The sequence below is a fragment of the Chanos chanos genome, chromosome 3 (assembly GCF_902362185.1).
Source record: "Chanos chanos chromosome 3, fChaCha1.1, whole genome shotgun sequence".
Lineage (NCBI taxonomy): Eukaryota > Metazoa > Chordata > Actinopteri > Gonorynchiformes > Chanidae > Chanos > Chanos chanos.
In genome coordinates this window covers 56,628,199-56,654,464 of record NC_044497.1, presented here as the reverse complement: position 1 = coordinate 56,654,464, position 26,266 = coordinate 56,628,199, and the positions used below count along the sequence as shown (strand labels likewise).

The 26,266-nt window shown below is 48.5% G+C and overlaps 1 protein-coding gene across 1 annotated transcript in view; it reads right to left on the bottom strand.

The window, feature by feature from the left end:
* The window catches only part of aak1b (AP2 associated kinase 1b), a 36,108-nt gene that overhangs the window by 5,645 nt on the left and 4,197 nt on the right, over positions 1-26,266 (bottom strand). The window contains exons 2-20 of the mRNA XM_030770165.1: positions 22,871-22,989; positions 21,879-21,987; positions 19,242-19,384; positions 17,682-17,803; positions 17,029-17,110; positions 16,202-16,334; positions 15,714-15,817; positions 15,401-15,486; positions 15,039-15,205; positions 13,961-14,089; positions 13,094-13,338; positions 12,086-12,261; positions 11,707-11,936; positions 11,433-11,522; positions 10,511-10,588; positions 8,638-8,742; positions 7,306-7,407; positions 6,867-6,977; positions 6,206-6,310 (exon numbers count right to left, since the gene is read on the bottom strand). Of these exons, the coding sequence (XP_030626025.1) occupies positions 6,206-6,310; positions 6,867-6,977; positions 7,306-7,407; positions 8,638-8,742; positions 10,511-10,588; positions 11,433-11,522; positions 11,707-11,936; positions 12,086-12,261; positions 13,094-13,338; positions 13,961-14,089; positions 15,039-15,205; positions 15,401-15,486; positions 15,714-15,817; positions 16,202-16,334; positions 17,029-17,110; positions 17,682-17,803; positions 19,242-19,384; positions 21,879-21,987; positions 22,871-22,989 (2,436 nt within the window). The remainder of the gene's footprint in view (positions 1-6,205; positions 6,311-6,866; positions 6,978-7,305; positions 7,408-8,637; positions 8,743-10,510; positions 10,589-11,432; positions 11,523-11,706; positions 11,937-12,085; positions 12,262-13,093; positions 13,339-13,960; positions 14,090-15,038; positions 15,206-15,400; positions 15,487-15,713; positions 15,818-16,201; positions 16,335-17,028; positions 17,111-17,681; positions 17,804-19,241; positions 19,385-21,878; positions 21,988-22,870; positions 22,990-26,266) is intronic.

Here is a 26,266-nt window from a genome sequence, read left to right as displayed (position 1 = left end):
ATTCTTTCCAGACACTGGACCAGCAAGAAAAAAAATCCTAGGCGAAACCCTGATATGTGTTATACACATATGTATGTGTGTGTGTGTGTGTACACACACACACACACACACACACGTCTTATTTTGTCAAGGCATAGAGCAATGCAAAGCTATTTAAAAAGACTGAGACTTCTTGTTGAATTCAGAGGGAAGGTCTATAATATCAGTGATTGTGTCTTTCATGTCATCATTCCCTACATTTCCTCTCTGCCTAAGGCCTGTGTAGTGTCTGTCTCAGCCCAACGCTGAACACATCAGGCCTGTGTAGTGTCTGTCTCATCCCCCGACTGAACACATCAGGCCTGTGTAGTGTCTGTCTCATCCCAACGCTGAACACATCAGGCCTGTGTAGTGTCTGTCTCATTCCCAGACTGAACACATCAGGCCTGTGTAGTGTCTGTCTCATCCCCAGACTGAACACATCAGGCCTGTGTAGTGTCTGTCTCAGCCCAACGCTGAACACATCAGGCCTGTGTAGTGTCTGTCTCAGCCCAACGCTGAACACATCAGGCCTGTGTAGTGTCTGTCTCAGCCCAACGCTGAACACATCAGGCCTGTGTAGTGTCTGTCTCATCCCCAGACTGAACACATCAGGCCTGTGTAGTGTCTGTCTCATCCCCACGCTGAACACATCAGGCCTGTGTAACGTCTGTCTCAGCCCCACGCTGAACACATCAGGCCTGTGTAGTGTCTGTCTCATCCCCACGCTGAACACATCAGGCCTGTGTAGTGTCTGTCTCATCCCCACGCTGAACACATCAGGCCTGTGTAATGTCTGTCTCAGCCCAACGCTGAACACATCAGGCCTGTGTAGTGTCTGTCTCAGCCCAACGCTGAACACATCAGGCCTGTGTAGTGTCTGTCTCAGCCCAACGCTGAACACATCAGGCCTGTGTAGTGTCTGTCTCAGCCCAACGCTGAACACATCAGGCCTGTGTAGTGTCTGTCTCAGCCCAACGCTGAACACATCAGGCCTGTGTAGTGTCTGTCTCAGCCCAACGCTGAACACATCAGGCCTGTGTAGTGTCTGTCTCAGCCCAACGCTGAACACATCAGGCCTGTGTAGTGTCTGTCTCAGCCCAACGCTGAACACATCAGGCCTGTGTAGTGTCTGTCTCAGCCCCACGCTGAACACATCAGGCCTGTGTAGTGTCTGTCTCATCCCCAGACTGAACACATCAGGCCTGTGTAGTGTCTGTCTCATCCCCACGCTGAACACATCAGGCCTGTGTAGTGTCTGTCTCAGCCCAACGCTGAACACATCAGGCCTGTGTAGTGTCTGTCTCAGCCCAACGCTGAACACATCAGGCCTGTGTAGTGTCTGTCTCATCCTCAGACTGAACACATCAGGCCTGTGTAGTGTCTGTCTCATCCTCAGACTGAACACATCAGGCCTGTGTAGTGTCTGTCTCATCCTCAGACTGAACACATCAGGGGAAACTGACCTACTGCCTTAAACAGATTACGTTTTTAAGTTTAAGTTTAAGATCTGAATACTCTGATCAGATAACACACATCACTGGCCGTCGACACCAACACCTCCACTGAGCCACGCTGAGCTCAACGTCACAATGCCCAAGGCCGGTCTGCTTCTGAGAACCGCTGTCTTTAAATATATTCAGCTCACATTGGCAACAGCGTAATTACTGTGTCTGAATGGGCGAGGAAGGGATGTTCACTCAAACCAAGAAATGAAGTGGACATGTTTTTTTTTTCTTTCACATTTACATATTTATTCAACACCCCCTTTTCTCTTCTCTTCTCATTCTCTTTTTTTTTTTCCTCCGCAAAAATTGAAGGTGCACATTGAATCACTTATTTAACACAGGTTTGGGTGTCTGCTACAGAGACCAACGAGTTTTCAAACCTTCAGGAGGACCAGGTACACAAATATCATTATCTCTGGAGAAAAACAAAAACAAAAACAAAAACGAAAATAAAAACGAAAACAAAAACAAAACACAACCCCAGCACACAAAAACTCTTTGATTTTCCCAACACTGCGGCTGGAGCCACGAGGCGAGACCTGTCGCAAGAATGGCAGGTGTGGTTGTTGGTGCTGTAGCAGGAATGGCAGGTGTGGTTGTTGGTGCTGTGTGGGAGGAGATGATAACGACAGGATTGCATAGGTTAGCACGAGAACGTGGAGAAGCACGAAACGGAACAGGGCTGACGAGAACGCGTGGTCCCACAGCAGGACGCAGCTTTAACAGGGATGACATGTCAGTCAGAGCAGGACGCAGCTTTAACAGGGATGACATGTCAGTCAGAGCAGGACGCAGCTTTAAACAGGGATGACATGTCAGTCAGAGCAGGACGCAGCTTTAACAGGGATGACATGTCAGTCAGCGTACGACGCAGCTTTAACAGGGATGACATGTCAGTCAGAGCAGGACGCAGCTTTAACAGGGATGACATGTCAGTCAGAGCAGGACGCAGCTTTAACAGGGATGACATGTCAGTCAGAGCAGGACGCCGCTTTAACAGGGATGACATGTCAGTCAGAGCAGGACGCAGCTTTAACAGGGATGACATGTCAGTCAGAGCAGGACGCAGCTTTAAACAGGGATGACATGTCAGTCAGAGCACGACGCTGTCCACTCACTCGCACGCTTCACTCTCGCCTAAAAACAACGTTTGATTTTCTCAAAACCGGTCTACACGGTACAGACGTACACGGGGGTCGAGGATGCAGGATGTGGGCCTGATGGTAGTCGACCACTGAGACACAGCACTGATATACGGGCCCGTTCTGACAACTGCGTCCTTTTACTTAAGCCGCTAAAATGATCTCTGTCATATCTTCTGTCAGCTTGTTTTTGGGTTTTTAACTGTGTACACCACCGTGCTGTGGTCCTGTCTGAGGGATCATGAGTAAAACATGCCTGTCTGTCCTGTGTCCTGTGAGAATGAGGGGGAACAGTATCAACACGGCTACACAGTACTCAGAAACCCCCCCCCCCCCCCACTACCAACCTCATTTTTTTTCTCTCTTTTAAACTCATTTGACAAATTGGAAATCTGGAAATTCATTATTGACACAGAACACACTGTTAATGGTACAGCCAATGGATGTGGCTTTGAGTATATTTTAAGTCATAACGGAAAAAAATGAACGTGTTTTTGGTCAAAGATACACAACAAATAAATAAATAAACAATATAAATAATAATAAAAACGGATGTAACAGGAGATGGCGAGGTAAGGGTTTTTTTTCTTTATACAGAGTGAACCCACATGTCAAAAGAGACATCTTCCCCTTTAAGGTGAACGCAAACACCAGTAGAACACTGTGTTCCTACGTGACCAGGTGTTTCAGGATCAGTCAGATCCCTACACAAGCATGTCTTCCACACAAACACCAGGCGAACACCGTGTTCCTATGTGACCAGACTGTTTCAGGATCAGTCAGATCCCTACATAAGCATGTCTTTCACACAACGCAATGTGACTGTGACAGAAGGAAACCTGTGCTTCTCAGATCAGAGCTGCTCTGTCGTTTCAGTCCAAGCAGCTGTTGGCCAAGTCAAAGACACATCAACCACACCACTTCCAACAACTACGACTACTTATTAATTAACCTTACAGCCACACACGCACGCACACACACACACACACACACACACACACACACGCACGCACACGGACAGACAGTACCGATCATAACACTGATCACAAACACATCATAAGATCCTATAGAGAAACACAGTCATGCTTCCATATGTGTCTGTTGTTTGCAGGAGACCTGCGCAGAAAGCTTGGCTGTATAATCCATCAAAAGCATCAGCGGTGTTTGTTTAGCTGGGCAGAATGGGTAATGTAGTCCCTAAAAACAGACAGGATTGTATGCATGTGCAATCATGTCAACATCTGCCTGTCCACTGAAGGAAGGAAACTTCAAAACAACAACAACGGCAACATCAACAACAACAACAACAGCAAATAAAAAAGTGAATAATTCACTTGCGATCAGATCTGACAACATGAGGGCGGGCTCTACGGAAGCCTGCAGAGATCAGTTTTAGGATTGTCCTCTCTCCACTGTTTGACTGAATTAATATATCAACATGTGTACATTTGGAGGAAAAGAAGAAGGAAAAAAACCCAAAGACTGAAGAAAGGTTACTTTACATTCGCAAACACAGTTCCACACACAGAACATGGCGGTTCCAGATTTTTCTTAACATTACCATAAGAATAAAATACATTTATCTCTATCTGTATGTCGAGACTCAATTCATACATTCATTCTCTGACACGCTACTCATACTCACATAGAACCTTAACTATATATATATATATTATATATATATGTATATGTATGTATATGAAATATACTTCAAAATAATCTTCATAATGTCTACTATGGGAGAAAACAAGAAACATCTGATTTTTTTTTGTTTGTTTGTTTTTTTACACAGGATCATAGCACTAATGGATCAGACTGGAGTCAAATATTGCAGATGTGCAACAATTTACAGGATTTCGGGAAGGGGGGGGGGGGGGGGGGGGTGAACATAGAGGGTGGGGAGAATTTATTTACAGTGCAGTGAAGTGGCTGATGAAGAATGGGGGTGATGGAGGGTTATTGTGTGAGGTGGTAAAAGCAGTCTCCCTGCCTGATAAACTTACAGACCAGAGTGAAAAAGAAGCTCGTCTAATGTTTGGTTAGGGTTTTTTAAATGGATTTTTCTTCTGTGTTTAATTATTCAGTGGTGTTTCTCACATAGCTGAAGCAGGAAAAAAAAAAAAAAAAAAAAACCCAGCCTGTTTGAGGAGCGACTCCTCCTCGGTGCTGAATCTGTCTTTTTCAGTACTGGGAATTCAGGTCGCAAGACGACGCGCTTCACAGAGCAGCCACAGGAAGTGAACCGCTGTAAATCACCGCCAAAGCCTCGACCTCAGGAAAACGGCTCCTGTCTGGACCGAGACCACGGCCGGCTCTTACGGAAAGTGCAATTTGCAGCACTGGACGGCACCGGGCTGAGATCATAAAGTCAACACCAACTAACTCCGACCAAGAGAAAAAGAGCGGGGTGCTTTTAAAGCTAAGACAACCACGGTTATCAGTAAGATACAACCACGGTTATCAGTAAAACGCACTGGGTTAGACTCAGCTCCTGCCTAGCGCGTGTGACGGAGGAATTTTAAAAGCATAGTTACAAAGCACAAAACCAACAGAAGTGGGTCAGGACCGGCCGTGTAGTCTTACAGTGGCACTCTTAGTCCAGAAAACTACGGAGCGGTTTATCCAACGGCAAGGTTTAGGGGGAGAACGCTTCTCGTACGTATGAGAAGAATGACAGAGATAAGGAGAAGAAAAGAACAACGGGAAAAAAAAAAAAAGAATGAAGCACTCAGAGAAGGAAAACTAAAGATGGAATGTCTGAAGACTGAATCGGAGAAGAAAGGGGGGGGTGGGGGGTGGAGAGAGCGGTCAGAGCGATGGTGGCAGGGAGAGGAAGATGAAGCTGATGAAGGCGATAAAGGCCATGGAGCGTGAGCAGTGAGAGAAAAGCAGACTGAATGCCAGCGGACTGATGCTGCAGTGGACTCCGGCTCTGGAGGCAGAAGAGGTGAGCGGTATTACAGGTCGATGAGCTGATCCACCAGCAGTAAGGAGCGGGCCAGACTGGGCAGGCTGGACTCTGAGTTGCCACTGCTACTGCGTGAGTGGCCTCCTGAACCAGACCAGACCAGACCAGACCAGACCAGCAGGCAGGTTAGAGGACAGGAAGGAATTGGGGGTGGGGGGGTAGCCCAAGATAAAAGAAACGCAGAAGGAAGGGAGGGAGAGAGACAGAGAGGGCAAGAAAGCAAGAAAGAGAAAGAGGGAGAGAGAGAGAAAGAGAGAGAGAGAGGATAAGTAGAGCTTTTTCCATGATCTCTTGCAATAAGACCACAGGCACAGGCACAGGCATGCATCTGATGAAACATTTCCTCTGAACAGGACGTACCAGCACTAAACACACACACACACACACACACCCTTCACCGTAGGAGCTCCAGAGTCAAGAACGCAGAGAGCTCCTCCTTAGCCCTATCAGGCAATGACCAGGAGCAGAGATCAGGAGATGGAGGGAGAGAGGGATGGAGTGATCTGCCACCTCCTCCTCTCTCTCTCTCTCTCTCTCCCTTTCTCTGCTCTGTGGGTGTGTGGCCTCACCTTGAGAGTTTTTCGAGACCAGCACTGGGATGGGGTCAAACTCCTCCTCAGTAGTCTTCTCTTTACCGGGAGGAGGCTCAAAGCCTGAGATGAGACAAGAGGAGTCTGTGATGGGGAGGACAGGGGTTAGAGGAGGAGGAGAAAAGGAGGTTGAGGGAACAGGTTGAGAAGGGAAAAGACAGAAGTCGCTGGTGATTAGGACATTCTGATTCCAGAGACTAAATCAGATTTAGTGGATGAGAAATCCAGAGACGCAGGCTTGACACTGAAGTAAGGAGACCTCTAACTGAAGTAAGGAGACCTCTAACTGAAGTAAGGAGACCTCTGACTGAAGTAAGGAGACCTCTGACTGAAGTAAGGAGACCTCTGACTGAAGTAAGGAGACCTCTGACTGAAGTAAGGAGACCTCTAACTGAAAGCACGTACGACATGCTAAATCAATCATTCAATCAATTAATAAACAGACAGACAAACAAACAAACACATTGCTGCCACAGTTTAGAATCAAAATCAAAATGAAATAACCGCAGAGAGACGAAATCTCTAAACAGGGAGGAGCCAAGAGAGGAAACGTTGTTTGCTCCACTGGGATATCTGACTAGACTCTGTGTGTGTGTGTGTGTGTGTGTGTGTGTGTGTGTCAGACGGTGACTGATCTTACCCGGCACGCTCTGGGCCGGACCACCGGAGACCGGAGCGAGCTCGTCCACGCAGGGGGCGGGGCCAGTGGGTAGTGGGCAGGCCAGCAACGCGGCGTTCCCGCCCAGAGAGTCTGGAGAAGAGAGAGAAGAGGATCATGGGCTGAGAGTGGTGTGAGGTCAGGGAGGACACGGGTCAACACAGAACGACGACAGCATGCTTCACCTTCAGGTGTGACATTCCATGAAGGAACGGAAATGTGAGAACAAAGAACGAAAAGTCCTAGAAACGGTTCCAGAACTACAGGATCTCCAAGAACCGTCTGCTCGTCATAAAACCAAGTGTCCTTGATATGAAAAACACGGCCGGTTTTCCTTAGCTGAAGTTTGGCAAGCTCAGGGACAGACAGATTGGTGCTGGGCTGAAGCTGAAAGGCGTGAGTGTGGACGGGGAAGACTCACCAGGAAGGCTGGCAGGGCCTGTGTCGGGTTGGGTTGGCTGGAACTGTGTCTGAGGAGCCTCCAAACCAGGGATCAGAGAGTCCACAACCAGCTCTGCCTTACCTGGAGGAGAGAAAGAGAGGGGGGGGGGGACAGAGAGAGAGAGGGAGAGGGTGAGAGAGAGAGAGAGAGAGCGAGAAGAAGAGAGAGAGAGAGAGAGAGAGAGCGAGAGGAAGAGAGAGAGAGCGAGCAAGAGAGAGAGCGAGAGAGAGAGAGCGAGAGAGAGAGAGAGAGAGAGAGAGAGAGAGAGAGAGAGAGAGAGTACAAGACCAAGAGAGAAGGGAAGAGAGCAAGATAGAGAGAGACAAAGAGAAAGAGAGGGGGAGAGAGAGAGCAAGAGAGAATGAGGAATGAGCAATCAATCAGACACACCTGATTCAGTCTGAGAAAAACGATAGACAACCCTTAGATCACTGTACCTGATGACACGTAATGTGCAGAGCACGACACAGGGTTTATGCACTCTGAATTTTTTTAACATGTTGGAGTCAGATGGTAACTGGAAAAACTACCTGCATCTGTCTCGCAAAGAGACAGAGAATGGCATTTAAGAAGAGTGTGCACGCACACACACAGACGCAAACAAACACACACACACACACACAGACTGACACGCACACACACACAGACCGACACACACACACACACAGACCGACACACACACACACACAGACCGACACACACACACACACAGACCGACACACACACACATACAGACCGACACACACACACATACAGACCGACACACACACACACACGCAGACACTCACTGAAAGAATCCAGAAATCAATCATTGTCACATGTACAACTAGTTTCAAACGGAACATATGGTCTTCTGATCAATCAAGGTCTTTGTGCTTGTCACGCTTACGCCACTTATAGTTAATCATTTGTTCATACCAGTCAACTATTGGTCAAACATGGAAAATCCGACTTGCACACTTCCCTTCTGTGAAAACCGTCTCTGTGAGCACAGCACTTTCTTTTGTAACTGTGACACGTCACTGTGAGGGTACGGTAAAGGTGAGGGTAGGGGTTGATGCAGTTTGGGAAACAGCACACAGACACACCATCGACTTGTAACTGTGAAACATCACAGTGAGGGTACGGTAATGGTGAGGGTAGAGGTTTGGGAGACAGCACACAGACACACTGTCGACTTGTAACTGTGAAACGTCACAGTGAGGGTAGGGTAATGGTGAGAGTAGGGTAATGGTGAGGGTAGGGGTAATGGTGAGGGTAGGGGTGAGGGTAGGGGTTTGGGAGACAGCACACAGACACACTGGCCGTTACCGTCTCTGGCATCCTCCAAAGAGCTGTCAAAAGGGTCTGCCATGGACAGCAGATCAGTCAGCATCAGAGAGGTCTCTGGAGACTTCAACCCCTCTATCAACTTCTCTGAGAGTCAGCCATGGAAAGCAGCCATTAGAAAGGAGTGCAGAAAGAGAGAGAGAGGGAGAGAAAGAGAGAGAGAGAGAGACAGAGAGAGAGAGCGAGAGAAAATTGTTACACTGTTACAGGTAGAGTTTAAGAGGAGCAAAGTGGCTAGAACATTGAGGGGGGGGGGGGGGGGGGGGGGGTCATTTCAAGAGCTGATGAATGAACAAGGGTTCAAAGCAGATGAAAGGAAACCAGTCAAGTGCATGAGACGATTGCGTGTAATGGTTGAGGGGACAGCACTGGAGACACATGTGCACCAGCATGTGGGTCTCACATAATGTACTCCACAGCAAAAAGAGACCCAGGCCATCCTACTGTTTTATCACTCTTCCCAACGGCACCTGAAAGCCCTCATGCTTACCACACAGTTCCTGGTACAACCCCGGTACGAGTTCCACTCACATAAATGCGTGTACTCACTGAAGTGCGTTTGAACCATTCTCCAGCTGGCCAGTTACGTGGCCATTCCCAAAAAAACCAAAAAAAAAAAAAACCTTTGTCTTGTATTTCTGTTTGTAAAAGTATTCCAGGGGCGCAATGCGAAAGGGCAATTTGACGCTCAGTCTTATTATGATCTCTGTTGAAGGTATTAGAAATCCGACTGATGCACCAATTGTAAGTCGCTTTGGTAAAAAGCGTCTGCCAAATAACTAAATTGTAAAAATTGTAAATTGTCTAAACGCGATGGCTTCCCTACTTTTAAAAGCAGACCTGTGCTAACAAGGCAGAATACCTGAAACCCCTTGTCCACCAACAGCGGGCGGGTTTCGTTCAGGTTCGTGCGACCAAATTTTGAACCCTTCAGAGAATTTCGAACAAAAACACGAACTGTTCTTGACTGCCGTCGGGCATTGTGCGACGTCCTCCGTTGGTGACGCATCTTTGATTACAATGGCTCCGCTCAAACTGGCAGAAACATGGGCTGGTTCGCTAAAAGTCACCAAGGTTCAAAGAATCCTGAACGGAACTGGTTCAATAACCCGTTCCCTGTTTGGTGGAAAAGAGGTATGAATGATCTCTGCTGGGGCCTGATGCTTAAGTATAGGGAGCAAACTGAACCCAATGAATGAGAACAATCGCAATTAGAGAGCATTTCCAAAAGTACATCAGTAGATGAGATCCTTGAGATGCTCTTCGTATGCGTGCGTTTGGACTCTCTGTTGCTAGGATACAACAGAGAGAGAGAGAACTGAAAAAAGGGTAAGTGAAAGACGCTGCTCCTGCTAGAGCTGGCAGTGAACTGAGACCACATGTGTTAGACTGAGGACGACGTGAGCTAAGAGACACAGACCTAGGTTTGGACGGAGGTTAGATTAGGGTTAGAACAATGAATATCTCAGGGCTGGTTATTGGAGGACAGATTAGGATTAGGATTAGGGTAGAGGTTAGACTAGGGATAGGACAGAGGATATATTAGGGTTGGGAAAAGGACAGATTAGAGTTAGGAGTGAGGTTAGACTAGGGATCAGACAGAGGTTAGATTAGGATTAGGGTAGAAGATAGATTAGGATTGGGGAGAGGACAGATTACAGTTAAAACAGAGGTTAGATTAGTGAGAGGACAGAGGATAGAGTAGGGTTAGGGTGCATGATAGATTAGGGAAGGGGTAGTGGTTAGATTGCAGCGGCAAAGGCTAGACTAAGGTTGGGTTAGGGTTAGATTATGGTTAAGTAAGGGATTAGATTAAGGTTAGGGCACAGGAAAGATAGGGTAGAAATTTGATTACCTGGAGCATTGAAAGGATCTGGGACAGTCAGTAACCCAGTGCCTGAATCCAAACCGAGAATATCGACAGGTCTCTCTACTGAAAAAGAATGAGTAAGAGAAAACAAGATGCCAGTTAAGAGCAGTCAAAGATCAGGCACAAAAACCATTCTGTACCTGAAGAAAAGGAACATGCATTTTCATTTGAGTGCAGCACTCCGAGAACAGCACAGTAACTAGCTCTGTGAATGTGAAATGCATTATGAGGTCTAAAATGTTGGCCCTCATACACACGCACACACACGCGCACACACACGCGCACACAAACGCACATGCGCACACACACACGCATGCACAGAGTGCTACACAGGCTTAATTATCAGAAGAGAGTGGGATGGTAGCTCGGCGGGGGCGTGAGCTGACATTCAGAGTGAGGTGAAGGAATAAGGAAACGCAGAAGTACTAAGAACAGCTATTAAGATTATCATCACACTTCTGACGAGAAGAACATGCAAACATACAGTTTAAAACTGCAGTAATGAGCATGTGAAAACAGGAGAGAGAGAGAGAGAGAGAGAGAGAGAGGGAGAGGTAGAGAGAGAGAGGGAGAGAGAAAGAGAGAGAGGGAGAGGTAGAGAGAAAGAGAGAGAGAGGGAAAGGGAGAGAGGTAGAGAGAGAGAGGGAGAGAGAGAGAGAGAGAGAGAGAGAGAGAAAGAGAGAGAGAGGGAGAGGTAGAGAGAGAGAGAGAAAGAGAGAGAGAGGGAGAGAGGTAGAGAGAGAGAGAGGGAGAGGTAGAGAGAGGGAGAGAGAAAGAGAGAGAGAGGGAGAGGTAGAGAGAGAGAGAGAAAGAGAGAGGGAGGGAGAGAGAGAGAGAGAGAGGTAGAGAGACAGAGAGAGAGAGAGAAAGAGAGAGAGAGAGAGGGATTGAGACTCCCTGTTCCTACCGGCTGGCTGGGGGGTGGCGTCAGTAGGGGGAGCAGACTGTAACCCTGGGATGAGATTCTCTGTGGAGTCACTGAGCATCTCAGCAGAGTCTGTCAAAGGACAGAAATACACTCATCTCACCTCACCTCACCAACTTAGACTGTGATCACAAACACGCGCACGCACGCACACACACACACACACACACACACACACACACACACACACACAGAACACAGCATTTTTTTTTAACTTGAATTTGTTCAATAGCAGTGAAAAAAGACGAAAAGTCACCATCGCTTAGTTTGGCAAAGTCTTTGTTCAGCAGCTCTTCAGCGGTTAGCTTGGAGAAGTTGTCATCTCCAAAGGGGTTCCAGGAGGCCTGGCCTGAGGGGCTTTGGAGACTGACGGCTGAGAGAGCAGCGGAGGGGGCCGCGGAGGCGCCGGAGCTGCTGCCAGGAGACGGCAGGTACACGCTCTGCTGGGAACACTGGGGCGAGCTGGAAGGCGTGGCACTGGCCGACCTAAGACAGACAAAACCAGACCAGAGATTTCTCAGCGCACGGAGCCAGATCAGCAGCTCTGCTCGCTTCCACCAACCAAAGGGCGGCTCCTCTCGGTTCTAAGGAAGTGGTGTTCTGATGAGGTAATGAGGAGAACCGGGGAACCGTACTTGGACTTGTTGAGTCCGGCTTGGGCCGAGGCCGCCTGCAGCTGCTGGTTGGACTGGCTGACGGGCACTCCAAACACAGCACTGTGAGTCACATCGCTCTGGATCCGCCGGTGCCCGCCGCGCTGGCATGCCTTCGGAGAGGAGGGCGGGGTCTGGGAAATGCCCGGAGCAGAAGGCTGGAGGGGTAGAGGAAAAAAAGAGAGAGAGAGAGAGAGAGAGCGCATGAGATGGAATAGCACATTTGAATGCAGGTATGAATGAGTGAAAATGACTGAATAGAAAGACATCAAACAAACAGGATGAGATGGAGGGAAACACACTGAAAGAAAAAAAAGAAAGAAAAAAAGGATGAAGACATTGTTCGTGATTTTGATGGGAGGCATTACAAAAGATCAAAGGATGACCAAAAAAAAACAAAAAACCCCACAGCAACAACAAAGGAACTGCTAAGAGACTGTACAGTCACAAAAGTTACAACAATTCCAGCATAAGCTTTCTCAAGCATCCATGTATTCATTTTTACAGCTCATCTTTTTGTAAATAATACACTTTTTATTCATTATTTTGTCCCAAAACAAACAAATAGGAACATAATACATTAAAACACAAGAAACAAAATCACGTTCATTATGATTATTATTTGTTATTTTACAACGTGGAGGGAAAGCGTTACAATGATCTGTACATATTAGTACCAGGTGAAAGAGGGATAAACACAAACAAAGGAAAAAAAAAAAACAAACAAAACAAAACAAAGGTTTGAAACACAATGAAGTGATGAGGACTTTTGGTTGGACGTGTTAAGGAGGATTCAGTGCGTTGACTGTGTTGAGTGACGGTTTTGCTGTGATGGCTCAGTGTGCAAACACAGGCGGGGGGGGGGGGGGGGGGGGGGGGGGGAGGGGCGACTGTTACCGTCTCCGCTGCTTCGTCTCGGATGGCGGCCGGCTGCCCCGCGGCCTGCTGGGAAACTGCTGCGGGCTGCGGAGCCGCGGCTGCCGGCGGGGCCGTCGCCTGCGCAGGCGTCTGTTGAGCCACCGGCTGCGCTGCCGGGGCCGGAGCCGCAGCCGGTTGGGCGCCGGTTCCGGCCTGAGCGGCCGAGGGCTGGGGCTGCGGCTGCTGTTTGCGCCGGGCGCTGCGTGCCGGGGCGGTGGGAGGGGCCGGACTGGACTGCGGTTGAATTACAGCTTTTTGAGGGGCGGGGCTGCTGACGGCTGTAGGAGGAGCTGGTGTAGCTCCGCCCCCTGCTCCCACTGCTACTGCTGCTGCTGCTGCTGCTGAGGCTGAGGCTTGGATTGGCTGCACAAGCTGTTACACAAACATACCACACCACAGCACTACAACACTGCCACACACACCACGCTCCACCACAGGGGCACTGGGTCCACCCCCCCCCCGTTTTCCCCCCTTCATCACGTCTCCAAAGCCATTCCCTCTGCGCCACTAAAGCAGTCCTGACGCACGCCAAACTCCTCCTGTACAAGCCCCGCCCTCTTCCTGTGCTCCTCAGTTACTTAAACGTAAAAGATATCAGATTTTCCATCTTAAAAATTCTTTTAGCTCTACGCTACGACACAGGCTAGAAGCCAAAACAATGGTTTTTTTTTTTTTTATGGACGAAGCTGTTGTAAACCAGTTTAACCAGTGTCTTGAGACACGAGCTGGAATCATCTGAGCGTTCTCTCAGCTTTATGACTGTTAAATCTCAGCCCTGGCCACAGTTCAGTGAAACACATCGTTTTTGAACTGAGAGCCCTCTGGGGGGGAACCCTGTGGAGAACTCAGTTCTCATTACCCAACTCCCCCGAGAGGTGTGGACTGTGATAGGAGAGCGGACTGGGGGGGGGGGGGGGGGGGGGGGGTGTAGAGGGTGACTCTGGGGTGCTGGGACTGACTGGCTTACCGGTTTCTGTTGCGGCTGACTGGGAGCCGTGGCTGTCCGGGCAGGCTGTGCTTTCTGGGACTGCAGGGCTGCGGCAGGCTGGGCCAGATTCACGCCCACTGCTGTGGAGACACGGACAGGCAGGCAGTCAGTCAGTCAGTCAGTCAGTCAGAAACACAGCAACACAAGGCCCACAGCACATGTGTAGTCTTTTACCACATTTCCATAAAAGGAAAACAAGTCCACTCCACACAAGCCCGACATCCTCAGCAAACCTCACTGCAAAGGCCGGTTATCTAAGACCATACTTCAGTATCTCAGTTCAGAGCGGTCAAACTTGTATCGTCTACTGTGGGAGGCTCAGACGGCAGGAATGCTGCTGTGTGTAAAGTCTCAGTGGTTTTGGCTTTGTAACATCAGCTGTTAGACCCCCTGAAAAGGATATTTTCAGACCACTGCCCTGAGGACAGGACTGCAGACTGAGATGAGATTTTCAAAAAACCACCACCTCACAAATGGCTGGTGAACACAGATGTGCATTTTGCTTTAACTTCCAGAATTGGAGAAAAGACTGTAAATGTATACAACATGAAAACGCTTTCAGGTAACGGAACTGGAGTATAAGTGATATGAAAGTGTGTTAGCAGGCTACTCTAAATCGCCAACAGTCATTTCACTGTGGAGGAAACGCAGCTTCAAAAGACAGGAAGTGCATTTTGCAGGAGACAGTTTCATAAATCTTCCCTGTCTAATGCAACTGGATCCGTGAATTTGCATAAAGTGTTGTATGAATTTGCATAAAGCTCTGTGATTGGACACAAGGATTCCAGAGGCACTGAGGTAAAGAAGCTCAGATAATGAGATGACATCATCTGGCCACAAAAGTCAAGGTCAGGACCAGACCACTTCAGGAACAGGCATTTGGAACACTATGCTTTATTAAATTGATTTAATTGTGGTACTAACTGTTGTCTAAGGCTAAAAAAGGAGATTTCAGAGAATTTAAAGCTGTTCCTGTGGATGGAAAAAAAAAAAAAAAAAGGGTAACCCTGGTGTGGATGGAGTTGGTACCTGCAGGTTGTGTGGCTCCAGCAGGCAGATTGGCTCGTTTGCGTGGAGTCAGGGCCACAGGCTGGATGGGTAGAATGCCCCCTATAGGCTGGGGCTGGGACTGGCCGGCTTTGGGTCTTTGGCGTGGGGTGATGGAGGTCTCAGTGGTGGGGATCGGGTCAGTCAGCCTGTGGGTAAAGCGAAAAAAAAACAAAACCCAAGAAAACCAAAATAAAACACAAAGAACACACGTCTCTCACAGACGTTGCCTCACGTCAGCAGCAGGTGAGGATGGACTTGTGACTGTGGCAGACAGACTGGGGCAGTGTTTATGTGACCGTAAAGACACACAGGCACAGGCCTGTCTGAGCAAACACACAGACCTGGCCTTGCTTTGACTCTGGCTCTTCTTGGCCGCCGCCTCACTGGCTCTGATTGGCTCAGGGAGCTTTGCCGGAATGGGTGAGTTCTGTGAGTGACAGAGAGAAAACCAGATACACAGAGAGTTAACAGGATCAGTGAATCGTTGGGTATAACATACTTATGAGAAATGTGTACAGTGTTGTGAAACAGGTGAAGACAAGGCAAGACTCACACCACAGACAGACCTCACCCCCAACACCTGCACAGCCAGACAGACACAAATACTGATCGAGAGAGAAATCTTGGCGAAGGGGGGGTTGGGGGTGGACTAACCTTAAGGTTCTGGACAGGGCAGTCCCGCTGGGCCAGTTTGAAAGCAAAGTATGACACCTGATAGATATCTGGTCTCCTATCAGGATCAGGCTCCAACATATAGCCTAACAACATCCAATCACAGAGAGAGAGAGAGAGAAGGAAGGTATATAAGAGAGAGAGAGAGAGAGAGAGAAAGGGAAAGTATATGACGGAGAGAGAGAGAGAGAGAAAGAGAGAGGGAACGTATATGACAGAGAGAGAGAGAGAAAGAGAGAGAGAGAGAGAGAGAGAGGGAAAGTATATGACAGAGAGAGAGAGAGAAAGAGAGAGGGAACGTATATGACAGAGAGAGAGAGAGAAAGAGAGAGAGAAAGAGAGAGAGTTAAGGTAAGTCAGACTAAGAGCCAAAGCCACAGGTGTGAGAACCTGAGGCTGTTACAGACGGTTTGTAGTAGCGTAGCACAGGCTGACGGACCAGGCATGTGCAGAGCATATGAATTACTCACGGATGAGGCAGTGCATGTCCTGGGAATAACGGGAATTGTCTGGAATGGTGAAGTTGCCATCACAGATGGCCACCTGGCTCTCGCCAAACGGCAGGGTGAAGAAACAGAGCTTATAGAGCAGGCAGCCCATGGCCTGGAACGAACGAAAACACACACACACACACGCGCACGCACAGACATACACACGCACACACAGACACACACAGGCACACACACACACAGGCACACACGCACGCACGCATGCACACGCACACACACACACACAGACATACACACGCACACACAGACATTCACACGCACACAAGCAGACACATGCGCACACACACACACACAGACACACATAGACACCTTACTCATTTGCAAGCAGGTCTTAAGGATAAAAAAAGAGGGAAAAGTCCCACGCCCACTGATGTGCTGTAAACGAGATAATTGGACAGTTCTGCACTCTAAGCAGAGGTGAGAAAATGGGCTGATTTCTGCTTACCCACCTCACTACCACCTCCCACCCTCACTACCACCTCCCACCTCCCACCCTCACTACCACCCCACCATCCCACCTCCCACCCTCACTCCCACCCCACCATCCCACCTCCCACCCTCACTACCATCTCCCACCTCACCCTCACTACCACTCTACCTCTGTCAGCCAGGGACACTGTTCACTCTGCCCATGCAACACCTACCCAGATATCCGCTTTGGTACCTACCCAGATATCCGCTTTGATACCTACCCAGATATCCGCTTTGGTACCTACCCAGAGATCCGCTTTGGTACCTACCCAGATATCCGCTTTGGTACCTACCCAGATATCCGCTTTGGTACCTACCCAGATATCCGCTTTGGTGGTGATGATCTTGCCGTTATACAGATTAACCATCTCAGGGGCACGGTAGGATAGAGTGGTGTACCTACACCAACGAAAGAAAAGGAAAAAAAAGATAGAAAGAACCACCAAAAAAACAAAAAACAGGAAGGTTTTTAGAAGTTTGCACAACTTGCTGAGACTCACAAGAAGATGCTCATTAAAGTTTGACAGTAACGTGTGTCAGAGCTATAAACCTCAGTTAATTAATCTAACAAGTGGCAAGTTGAGTGAGTGAGACAGGGAACAAAAGGGAGTGAGTGAGTGAGTGAGTGAGAGAGAGAGGGAACAGTGAGTGAAAGCAAGAGAGACAGAGAGAGAGAGAGAGCGAGAGAGAGAGAAGAGAGAGAGAGACAGAAAGAGACAGAGAGAGAGAAGAGAGAGAGAAGAGAGAGAGAAGAGAGAGAGAAAGAGAAAGAGAGAGAAAGAGAAAGAGAGAGAGGAGAGAGAGAGAGGAGAAAAAGAGAGAGAAAGAGAAAGAGAGAGAGGAGAGAGAGAGAGGAGAAAAAGAGAAAGAGAAAGAGAGAGGAGAGAGACAGAGAGAGAGAGAGAGAGAGAGAGAGAGAGAGAGAGAGAGAGAGAGACAGAGAAATCAGAGGTTAAAAGCAGAACTGTACTTTTTGATCTCCTCCTCCACCACAGATACTCCTTCGGTCTGTGGGTTCTGGAACTTGTTGGCGGCGCTGCCAAAGTCACACAACACGTAATGACCTCGGTCATGGAGCAGGATGTTCTCCACCTACAGAGACACGAAGAAATACAGACACGGAGACGCACCAACAAGGTTGATCAGTCACAGGGGCAGGCAGGAGAAACATGTGGAAATCACCAGAATCATAACCACTACATTCTCTCAGTGCTCCCCTCCTCATATTATTTTTTTGCTTGTTTGTCCTGTTTTGTTTTGAATGTTATGAAGTCCTATGGAATATTCATAGAAAGTCCACAGTCCTGCATATCACGGAGCGGTTTGCCTGCTTAAAGTTCAGGGTTCAAATCCCAGCCGGGACAATGTTTACTGTGTGGGAACAGAACCGAACAGGTCCGCTAGACTCGTTCCCCTGCGTGTGGCTGGCTGACGTGAGCGTGATGCAGAGTGATACAGAGACGGCAGAGTGTGAGACTAGAGCCCTGCCTCAAGTTTGCAACGCCCCACGCGATGCACGGCCTGAAAAACTGCAGTGGCTGGTGTTTCGTTGAGCAAAAGAAAGTGTAAATGCCTCTCAAACACCCAGCTGACATGTCTGAACCAGACACACAGTCACACTGACCAGTGACTCCAGTAGTCTCCTGCTGGGGTGGGGGCGGGGGGGGCAGTCAGAAAGGAGACACACTCTGACTTGTCTGAAGCGTCATATGAAATGCCATTTACCATGATCCCTGATTTCACCTGACATCTCATTAAATGACTCTCTCTCTCTCTCTCTCTGTTAAATTACTTCACTAATTAGCCAATTCTGCTGGAGCTCAGTAGAAATCCTGAGGTCAGCGCGAACGCAGAATGAACCGATGTCTCTTCATTCCACGGTGTCGGCGTGGGCCGCACTTCAGGTTTCACAAAAATTCCTCTGTGCACCACCACAAACTCACATCAGCAAAATTCTGCCCCCGCACTGTCAGAAACACTGGGGGTTCCAGCTCTTGAAAATGTGACACTGGTGATTAACACACACGCTGGAGGTGTTAGCAGTGTCCCTGCGCCGTTAAAATGAGCTCTGCCAACTCTCTCTGACACCATGTCGGAGTCCTCACACTCAGACACGGGAGAGTGATGCAACTCAAAAAGTCTGTCAGATCTCACCATCTCCAAACCTCTCACACACTTCATCCTCTGCTTTCAAAGAAATAAAAGCGCATCTTAACTAAATTTGAGATGTCTGAGTTTTACTGATGCAGTTACATGACCACAGCCATAAGCAGCTTGTGCAACAAGAGAGAGGCAGAGAAATTCCCAAAGAGCTGGAGAAAAAAATGTTCAAATAAAAAAATAAAAATTAAAAAAAAAAATTAAAAAAAAATCACTTTGAACACATTCGTATATGCTGTAAAACAGATACAGGTGTGAAAAGTGGTTTTCCGTGACTCTGAAGCCTTAGACTGGCTAAGTTTTAATGAAAGTGCTACAGAGACACGACTGACATCAGTGAGAAGAGACAGGTTGGGGGGGGGGTTGTTACCTTCAGATCCCGGTGGATGATGGGGGTCTTGCACTGGTGCAGTTGGGCCACAGCCTCACAGGTGTCACAGAAGATCTGCAGCACCTCAGCCTCAGTGAAACCCGTCTGCAGACGCTGGTTCATCAGATTCACCACCTGACCGCCTGCGCAGACACACGCGCACACACACGCGCACACACACGCGCACACACACGCGCACACACACGCGCACACACAACACGCGCACACACACACACACACACACACACACAAAAACGGATGAAGAGACACACAAGAAACACACAGGCAGTCTACAATTAGCTTCTGACAGGGTACCAGCACTAAGAAGTGACAGTAATTAGAGCGACTGAGCAGTAAAAAGACTGTCGCAAACATGCAGAACAAAGAGAGAAATGTGAGGATGTAGTGAACGTGCCAGATTCAGGTCGCCTTTTTAAAAGCACAACAGCGTCTACTCAGAATGGGTTTAGATCTACGAGGCATCCCAGATCAAAAGGCCAAACCGACAGATTCAGCAGAGAGACTGTACATGATTTCCACAGAAAAAAACCACTCTGACTGCACCTGTGTCAAGCTCTTTTGTTCACTGTTTATGGCCCATTGTTTGGATGCCATAGAGAAAGGAACCATGTGACTGACATTAGAAGTCTTTTCACGTGAAAAGCTACGGCATTCAGTGCATTCTCAACGCCAGACTGCAGGTCGAACACGAGACTGCAGGCAGCTGTATGAGTGAGGAACCCCGCTGCCTTTAAAAACAGATAAAGCTTAGAGGGAAACAAGAATATGATATGAGAAAAAATGCACACTCTGCTAAGGCTGAAAACCGATGCGTAGTCACGATCCTTGGTCTCGAGTCAAACAGCAGGCGAGGACAGACCCGCCGTGACGAGACAAAGACGAGAGCTTTAGAGACGACTCAACACTCTCCCCCCACTGTCAACACTCACACAGACCACCTCATTCTCCCTGTGTGTGTGTGTGTGTGTGTGCGTGTGTGTCTGACGGAAAGCTATGAAAGACTCTCACACACACACACACACACACACACACACACAGACCACCTCATTCTCCCTGTGTGTGTGTGTATTTCTGAGGGAAAGCTATGAAAGACTCTCACATACACACACACACACACACACACACACACACACAGACACACACACAGACACACACACAGACACACACACAGACACAGACACAGACACAAATACACACACACACACACACACACACAGGGGCAAAAAACTCCATACGGGAGTCATGGATGTACTGAAAGATTAAATTAAATGAAAGCCTGAGATGCATCACATCCTCGCTCACAAAAAGAAAGAAAAAAAAGAAACGAAAGAAAAGAAAAAGAGAAAGAGAAGGCTGGACAGTGAATGTGCCACAGCAGACAGCAGCGCTGAGGACAGAGAAAACACAGAGCAGCTGGTCTGTTGTGAAATCGCCCTGTGAAGTCAAATCTGTCCTCATGGGATGAGCGCCCTCATGTGGACAAACGGTGCCTGTGTTTCCAGAAGCCATTATTGGACAGACGACGCGACAGACAGATTAATAGAGAATTTAAAGAGATTTTGAAGCATTCCCTAACAGGGCAGAAAGCTGGTCTCACATTTTCCATATGCCGCTAAACGCAAGGGGAAAAAACAGAAAGCTCTGATAATTCTTTTAACAGTGTACTCTGCACTCTGTTTTCTCCGGGCTCGGAACTAAAAACTGCAACTACGCCTCAAACTGCCCAAAGTCTCTTCCACCGAACTGAGAATACGACCACTTTCAGTGACAGCACAGAACTAATTAAAGAGCAATTAACAAAATGGGAAAAGCCAAAACAAAACAAAAAAAAACAAACAAACAAAAAAAAACCCCTTCAATGTCTTTAATTAATGACCATCCATACAGATGTCAAACGGCAAGTAAGAGGCTTAAATGAAGGAAACAGAAGGTCTAGATATCCTGCAATGCTCTGCTTTTTCTGAACTCACAAACACACTCTCCGCGTGAGGTTGTCCACCCATAATCTAACTCACTGCAACTTTGTGTACATGTTATATATTACAACGGAGTACGTATGTTATATATTGTAACTGTATATTGTATGTCATATTTTATAAGGGTGTGTATATATGCTCTCTTACACAGTTTGACACTGGAAAGACAAAGCATGATCCTCATTACCAGCACAATGACCACAAACAACAGAGCATTTTGATTAGAAACTCTTGGGCTCCGCTGTGCTGTGACACTTTGAATAGAAACTCTGTGTTGGGCTCCACTGTGCTGTGACACTTTGAATAGAAACTCTGTGTTGGGCTCCACTGTGCTGTGACACTTTGAATAGAAACTCTGTGTTGGGCTCCACTGTGCTGTGACACTTTGAATAGAAACTCTGTGTTGAACTCCACTGTGCTGTGACACTTTGAATAGACACTCTGTGTTGAACTGTGCCATGACACTTTGAATAGAAACTCTGTGTTGAACTGTGCCGTGACATGGCTCTCACTGTGCATGCTCTCACTGACAGTGTGGGGGAATGTGACAAGTCAAATCTGCTCTCACAGGTATGTGTGCGATTCTGTGTTTCCTCATGGTGAATAAGATCCCGCCTTACTCAAACTGATTCTGACCCACCTCGGCAGAAGTCCATAAGAATCAGAACCTCCCAGACGTCTCCTCCTCCCACTGCTGAGATGCTGGAGTCCAGATAGCCCACTATGTTCTTATGGCCAACAAGATCCCGCTGTAAAACAGGGCACACACACAGGAGACATGAAGCTACACCAAGCACTGTACGCACAGAAGACAGTTTAGATTACAGGACGAGTTTGACAGACTTCAGACTGCTGAGGACAGTTTAGATTATGCTGGGATCAGAGTACACAACATTTTTGTCTTTCACGATGGCCACTATGTCAGACTAATCAATCATAGTGCCATAAATTCTTGCCGTGTCTTGGGCAGGAGACTGGCAACACTACAAGTATGACCCTGACCAATCATCGTATACTGTCTGTCGGGGAGGACGACTGTCATTCATCCTATTGGTCAACGTCAAGGAACATGCTGTAGATGTCAGACTAGGCAGGGAAATACAAACAATTCTGACATGCTTTTTGTGTCTCGTGTCGTGTTTCATCGTGGGGCGTCCCAGACGCCACATCGCTGTTCTTAGATTACGTCTCACTACAAGGGGTACAGACGCCCGTTCGTCATTCCCGACGTTCATATTCGGGTCCGGCGGTGGAAGTTTGTCTGCGACGACAAAATCGCGTCAAAATCGGGTCTGAACTCGGCAGTAAAGGACGCGTTTGACAAACTCGAGACTGGACGCGTTTGACAAACTCGAGACTGCTGAAGACACTTCAGATTACAGGACGAGTTTGACAGACTCGAGACTGCAGAAGACACTTCAGATTACAGGACGAGTTTGACAGACTCGAGACTGCAGAAGACACTTCAGATTACAGGACGAGTTTGACAGACTCGAGACTGCTGAAGATTGTGAGCAGGGACACAGATGGAGAGGGAATGAGTCACAGTCAGAACTCAGATGAAATGCGTGGAATATCAGACTGGTTTTTATAAGAGGTCCGTGAGGCGTGCCGCAGGGGGGAGGTACTCACCATGATTTGGATCTCTCTCTTACAGACCTGCAGGTCGTGTTCGTTGTTGACGTACATCCTCTTCAGGGCGCAGCGCACCCCCTGGTGGGTCCGGACCAAGAACACAATCGCAAAACCGCCTGAGGAAACACACACATATACAAAACAATAGGTTTGACATAGACCTGGTCTGCAGCATCAACCAATTTCACATCTATTTGCGATTCTGTGCACAGACACAAACACAAACGCTTCACACACAGAGCCCAGTCACATCCTATCTGACTGACTCATTTGCACTTCAAAGGCATTAAAAACATGTGAGAGAGGACTAGCGACCTTATACGGGCTGTCTTTGAATAATCTGTTCCCACCTGTCTACAAACACATTACAAGGAACTGGCTAAACTAGAAAAGCTGAACCTATAAACAGACGCAGATACATGCACATACATGCATGCACACACATAGATACAAAGATGTGCACACGCTCACACACCGAGGTTTACACATGATCACTGAGGTGTTTGCAGCCTTAGGCAGAAACACAGAGAACTGGAGAAGGATGCATTGTTTCAGGGATGTGTCTGTTGATGCTGATCTTGAATCAGTGCTGTGAATTGACAGTATCTTTCCCCTCCATCCTGGGATGTGCTTGCTGATCTTGAATCAGATTAAAGATTAAATTTCCACTATTGCACACACACTGTGAGCAGTGAATTTGACCTCAGTATTTAACCCATCCTTACACAGTAGCGTAAGGATGGGTTAACGAGCGAGTACACACAACCACTAGACGCAGGACACCTGCACCTGGGGGGCATCTGGGGGTTAAGTGCCATGGACAGTTTTCCTGCCGGCCCTGGGACTCGAACCAGCAACCTTTTGGTCACAAGCCCGTTTCTCTAACCATTCAGTCAGAGAACAGACCTGGAAAGGATGTGAACCTACTACAGCTCCGTTTAAAACAGAGCCTCCCACCTGAGACACTCAGAAACAGAAAAACAGACTGGGAGAGTGTGTGTGTGTGTGTGTGTGTGCGCGCGCGCACTGGAGCACAGCTGGAGACGTGTGAGAAATTGTGAGCCAGATGCATTTGCGAGACGTTTTTCTGACCAATGTCTGTACAGCATTGGACGAGAGTGCTCCTGTCTGACAGTCTAAAGGTGTTGGCTGTGTATGTGGGGTGGACTGTGGGTCTGACAGTCTAAAGGTGTCGGCTGTGTATGTGGGGTTAGACTGTGGGTCTGACAGTCTAAAGGTGTTGGCTGTGTATGTGGGCTGGACTGTGGGTCTGACAGTCTAAAGGTGTTGGCTGTGTATGTGGGGTGGACTGTGGGTCTGACAGTCTAAAGGTGTCGGCTGTGTATGTGGGGTTAGACTGTGGGTCTGACAGTCTAAAGGTGTTGGCTGTGTATGTGGGCTGGACTGTGGGTCTGACAGTCTAAAGGTGTTGGCTGTGTATGTGGGCTGGACTGTGGGTCTGACAGTCTAAAGGTGTTGGCTGTGTATGTGGGGTGGACTGTGGGTCTGACAGTCTAAAGGTGTGGGCTGTGTATGTGGGGTGGACTGTGGGTCTGACAGTAAAGGTGTTGGCTGTGTATGTGGGGTGGACAGTGGATCTGACAGTCTAAAGGTGTCGGCTGTGTATGTGGGGTGGACTGTGGGTCTGACAGTCTAAAGGCGTCGGCTGTGTATGTGGGGTGGACAGTGGGTCTGACAGTCTAAAGGTGTTGGCTGTGTATGTGGGCTGGACTGTGGGTCTGACAGTCTAAAGGTGTCGGCTGTGTATGTGGGGTGGACTGTGGGTCTGACAGTAAAGGTGTTGGCTGTGTATGTGGGGTGGACAGTGGGTCTGACAGTCTAAAGGTGTCGGCTGTGTATGTGGGGTGGACTGTGGGTCTGACAGTCTAAAGGTGTCGGCTGTGTATGTGGGGTGGACTGTGGATCTGACAGTCTAAAGGTGTCGGCTGTGTATGTGGGGTGGACTGTGGGTCTGACAGTCTAAAGGTGTGGGCTGTGTATGTGGGGTGGACTGTGGGTCTGACAGTCTAAAGGTGTGGGCTGTGTATGTGGGGTGGACAGTGGGTCTGACAGTCTAAAGGTGTCGGCTGTGTATGTGGGGTGGACAGTGGGTCTGACAGTCTAAAGGTGTCGGCTGTGTATGTGGGCTGGACTGTGGGTCTGACAGTCTAAAGGTGTGGGCTGTGTATGTGGGGTGGACTGTGGGTCTGACAGTCTAAAGGTGTGGGCTGTGTATGTGGGGTGGACTGTGGGTCTGACAGTCTAAAGGTGTCGGCTGTGTATGTGGGGTGGACAGTGGGTCTGACAGTCTAAAGGTGTCGGCTGTGTATGTGGGGTGGACAGTGGGTCTGACAGTCTAAAGGTGTGGGCTGTGTATGTGGGGTGGACTGTGGGTCTGACAGTCTAAAGGTGTTGGCTGTGTATGTGGGGTGGACTGTGGATCTGACAGTCTAAAGGTGTCGGCTGTGTATGTGGGGTGGGCTGTGGGTCTGACAGTCTAAAGGTGTTGGCTGTGTATGTGGGCTGGACTGTGGGTCTGACAGTCTAAAGGTGTTGGCTGTGTATGTGGGGTGGACTGTGGGTCTGACAGTCTAAAGGTGTTGGCTGTGTATGTGGGGTGGACTGTGGATCTGACAGTCTAAAGGTGTCGGCTGTGTATGTGGGGTGGGCTGTGGGTCTGACAGTCTAAAGGTGTTGGCTGTGTATGTGGGGTGGACTGTGGGTCTGACAGTCTAAAGGTGTTGGCTGTGTATGTGGGGTGGACTGTGGGTCTGACAGTCTAAAGGTGTCGGCTGTGTATGTGGGGTGGACAGTGGGTCTGACAGTCTAAAGGTGTCGGCTGTGTATGTGGGGTGGACTGTGGGTCTGACAGTCTAAAGGTGTGGGCTGTGTATGTGGGGTGGACTGTGGGTCTGACAGTCTAAAGGTGTCGGCTGTGTATGTGGGGTGGACTGTGGGTCTGACAGTCTAAAGGTGTGGGCTGTGTATGTGGGGTGGACTGTGGGTCTGACAGTCTAAAGGTGTGGGCTGTGTATGTGGGGTGGACTGTGGGTCTGACAGTCTAAAGGTGTCGGCTGTGTATGTGGGGTGGACTGTGGGTCTGACAGTCTAAAGGTGTCGGCTGTGTATGTGGGGTGGACTGTGGGTCTGACAGTCTAAAGGCGTCGGCTGTGTATGTGGGGTGGACTGTGGGTCTGACAGTCTAAAGGCGTCGGCTGTGTATGTGGGGTGGACTGTGGGTCTGACAGTCTAAAGGTGTTGGCTGTGTATGTGGGGTGGACTGTGGGTCTGACAGTCTAAAGGTGTCGGCTGTGTATGTGGGGTGGACTGTGGGTCTGACAGTCTAAAGGCGTCGGCTGTGTATGTGGGGTGGACTGTGGGTCTGACAGTCTA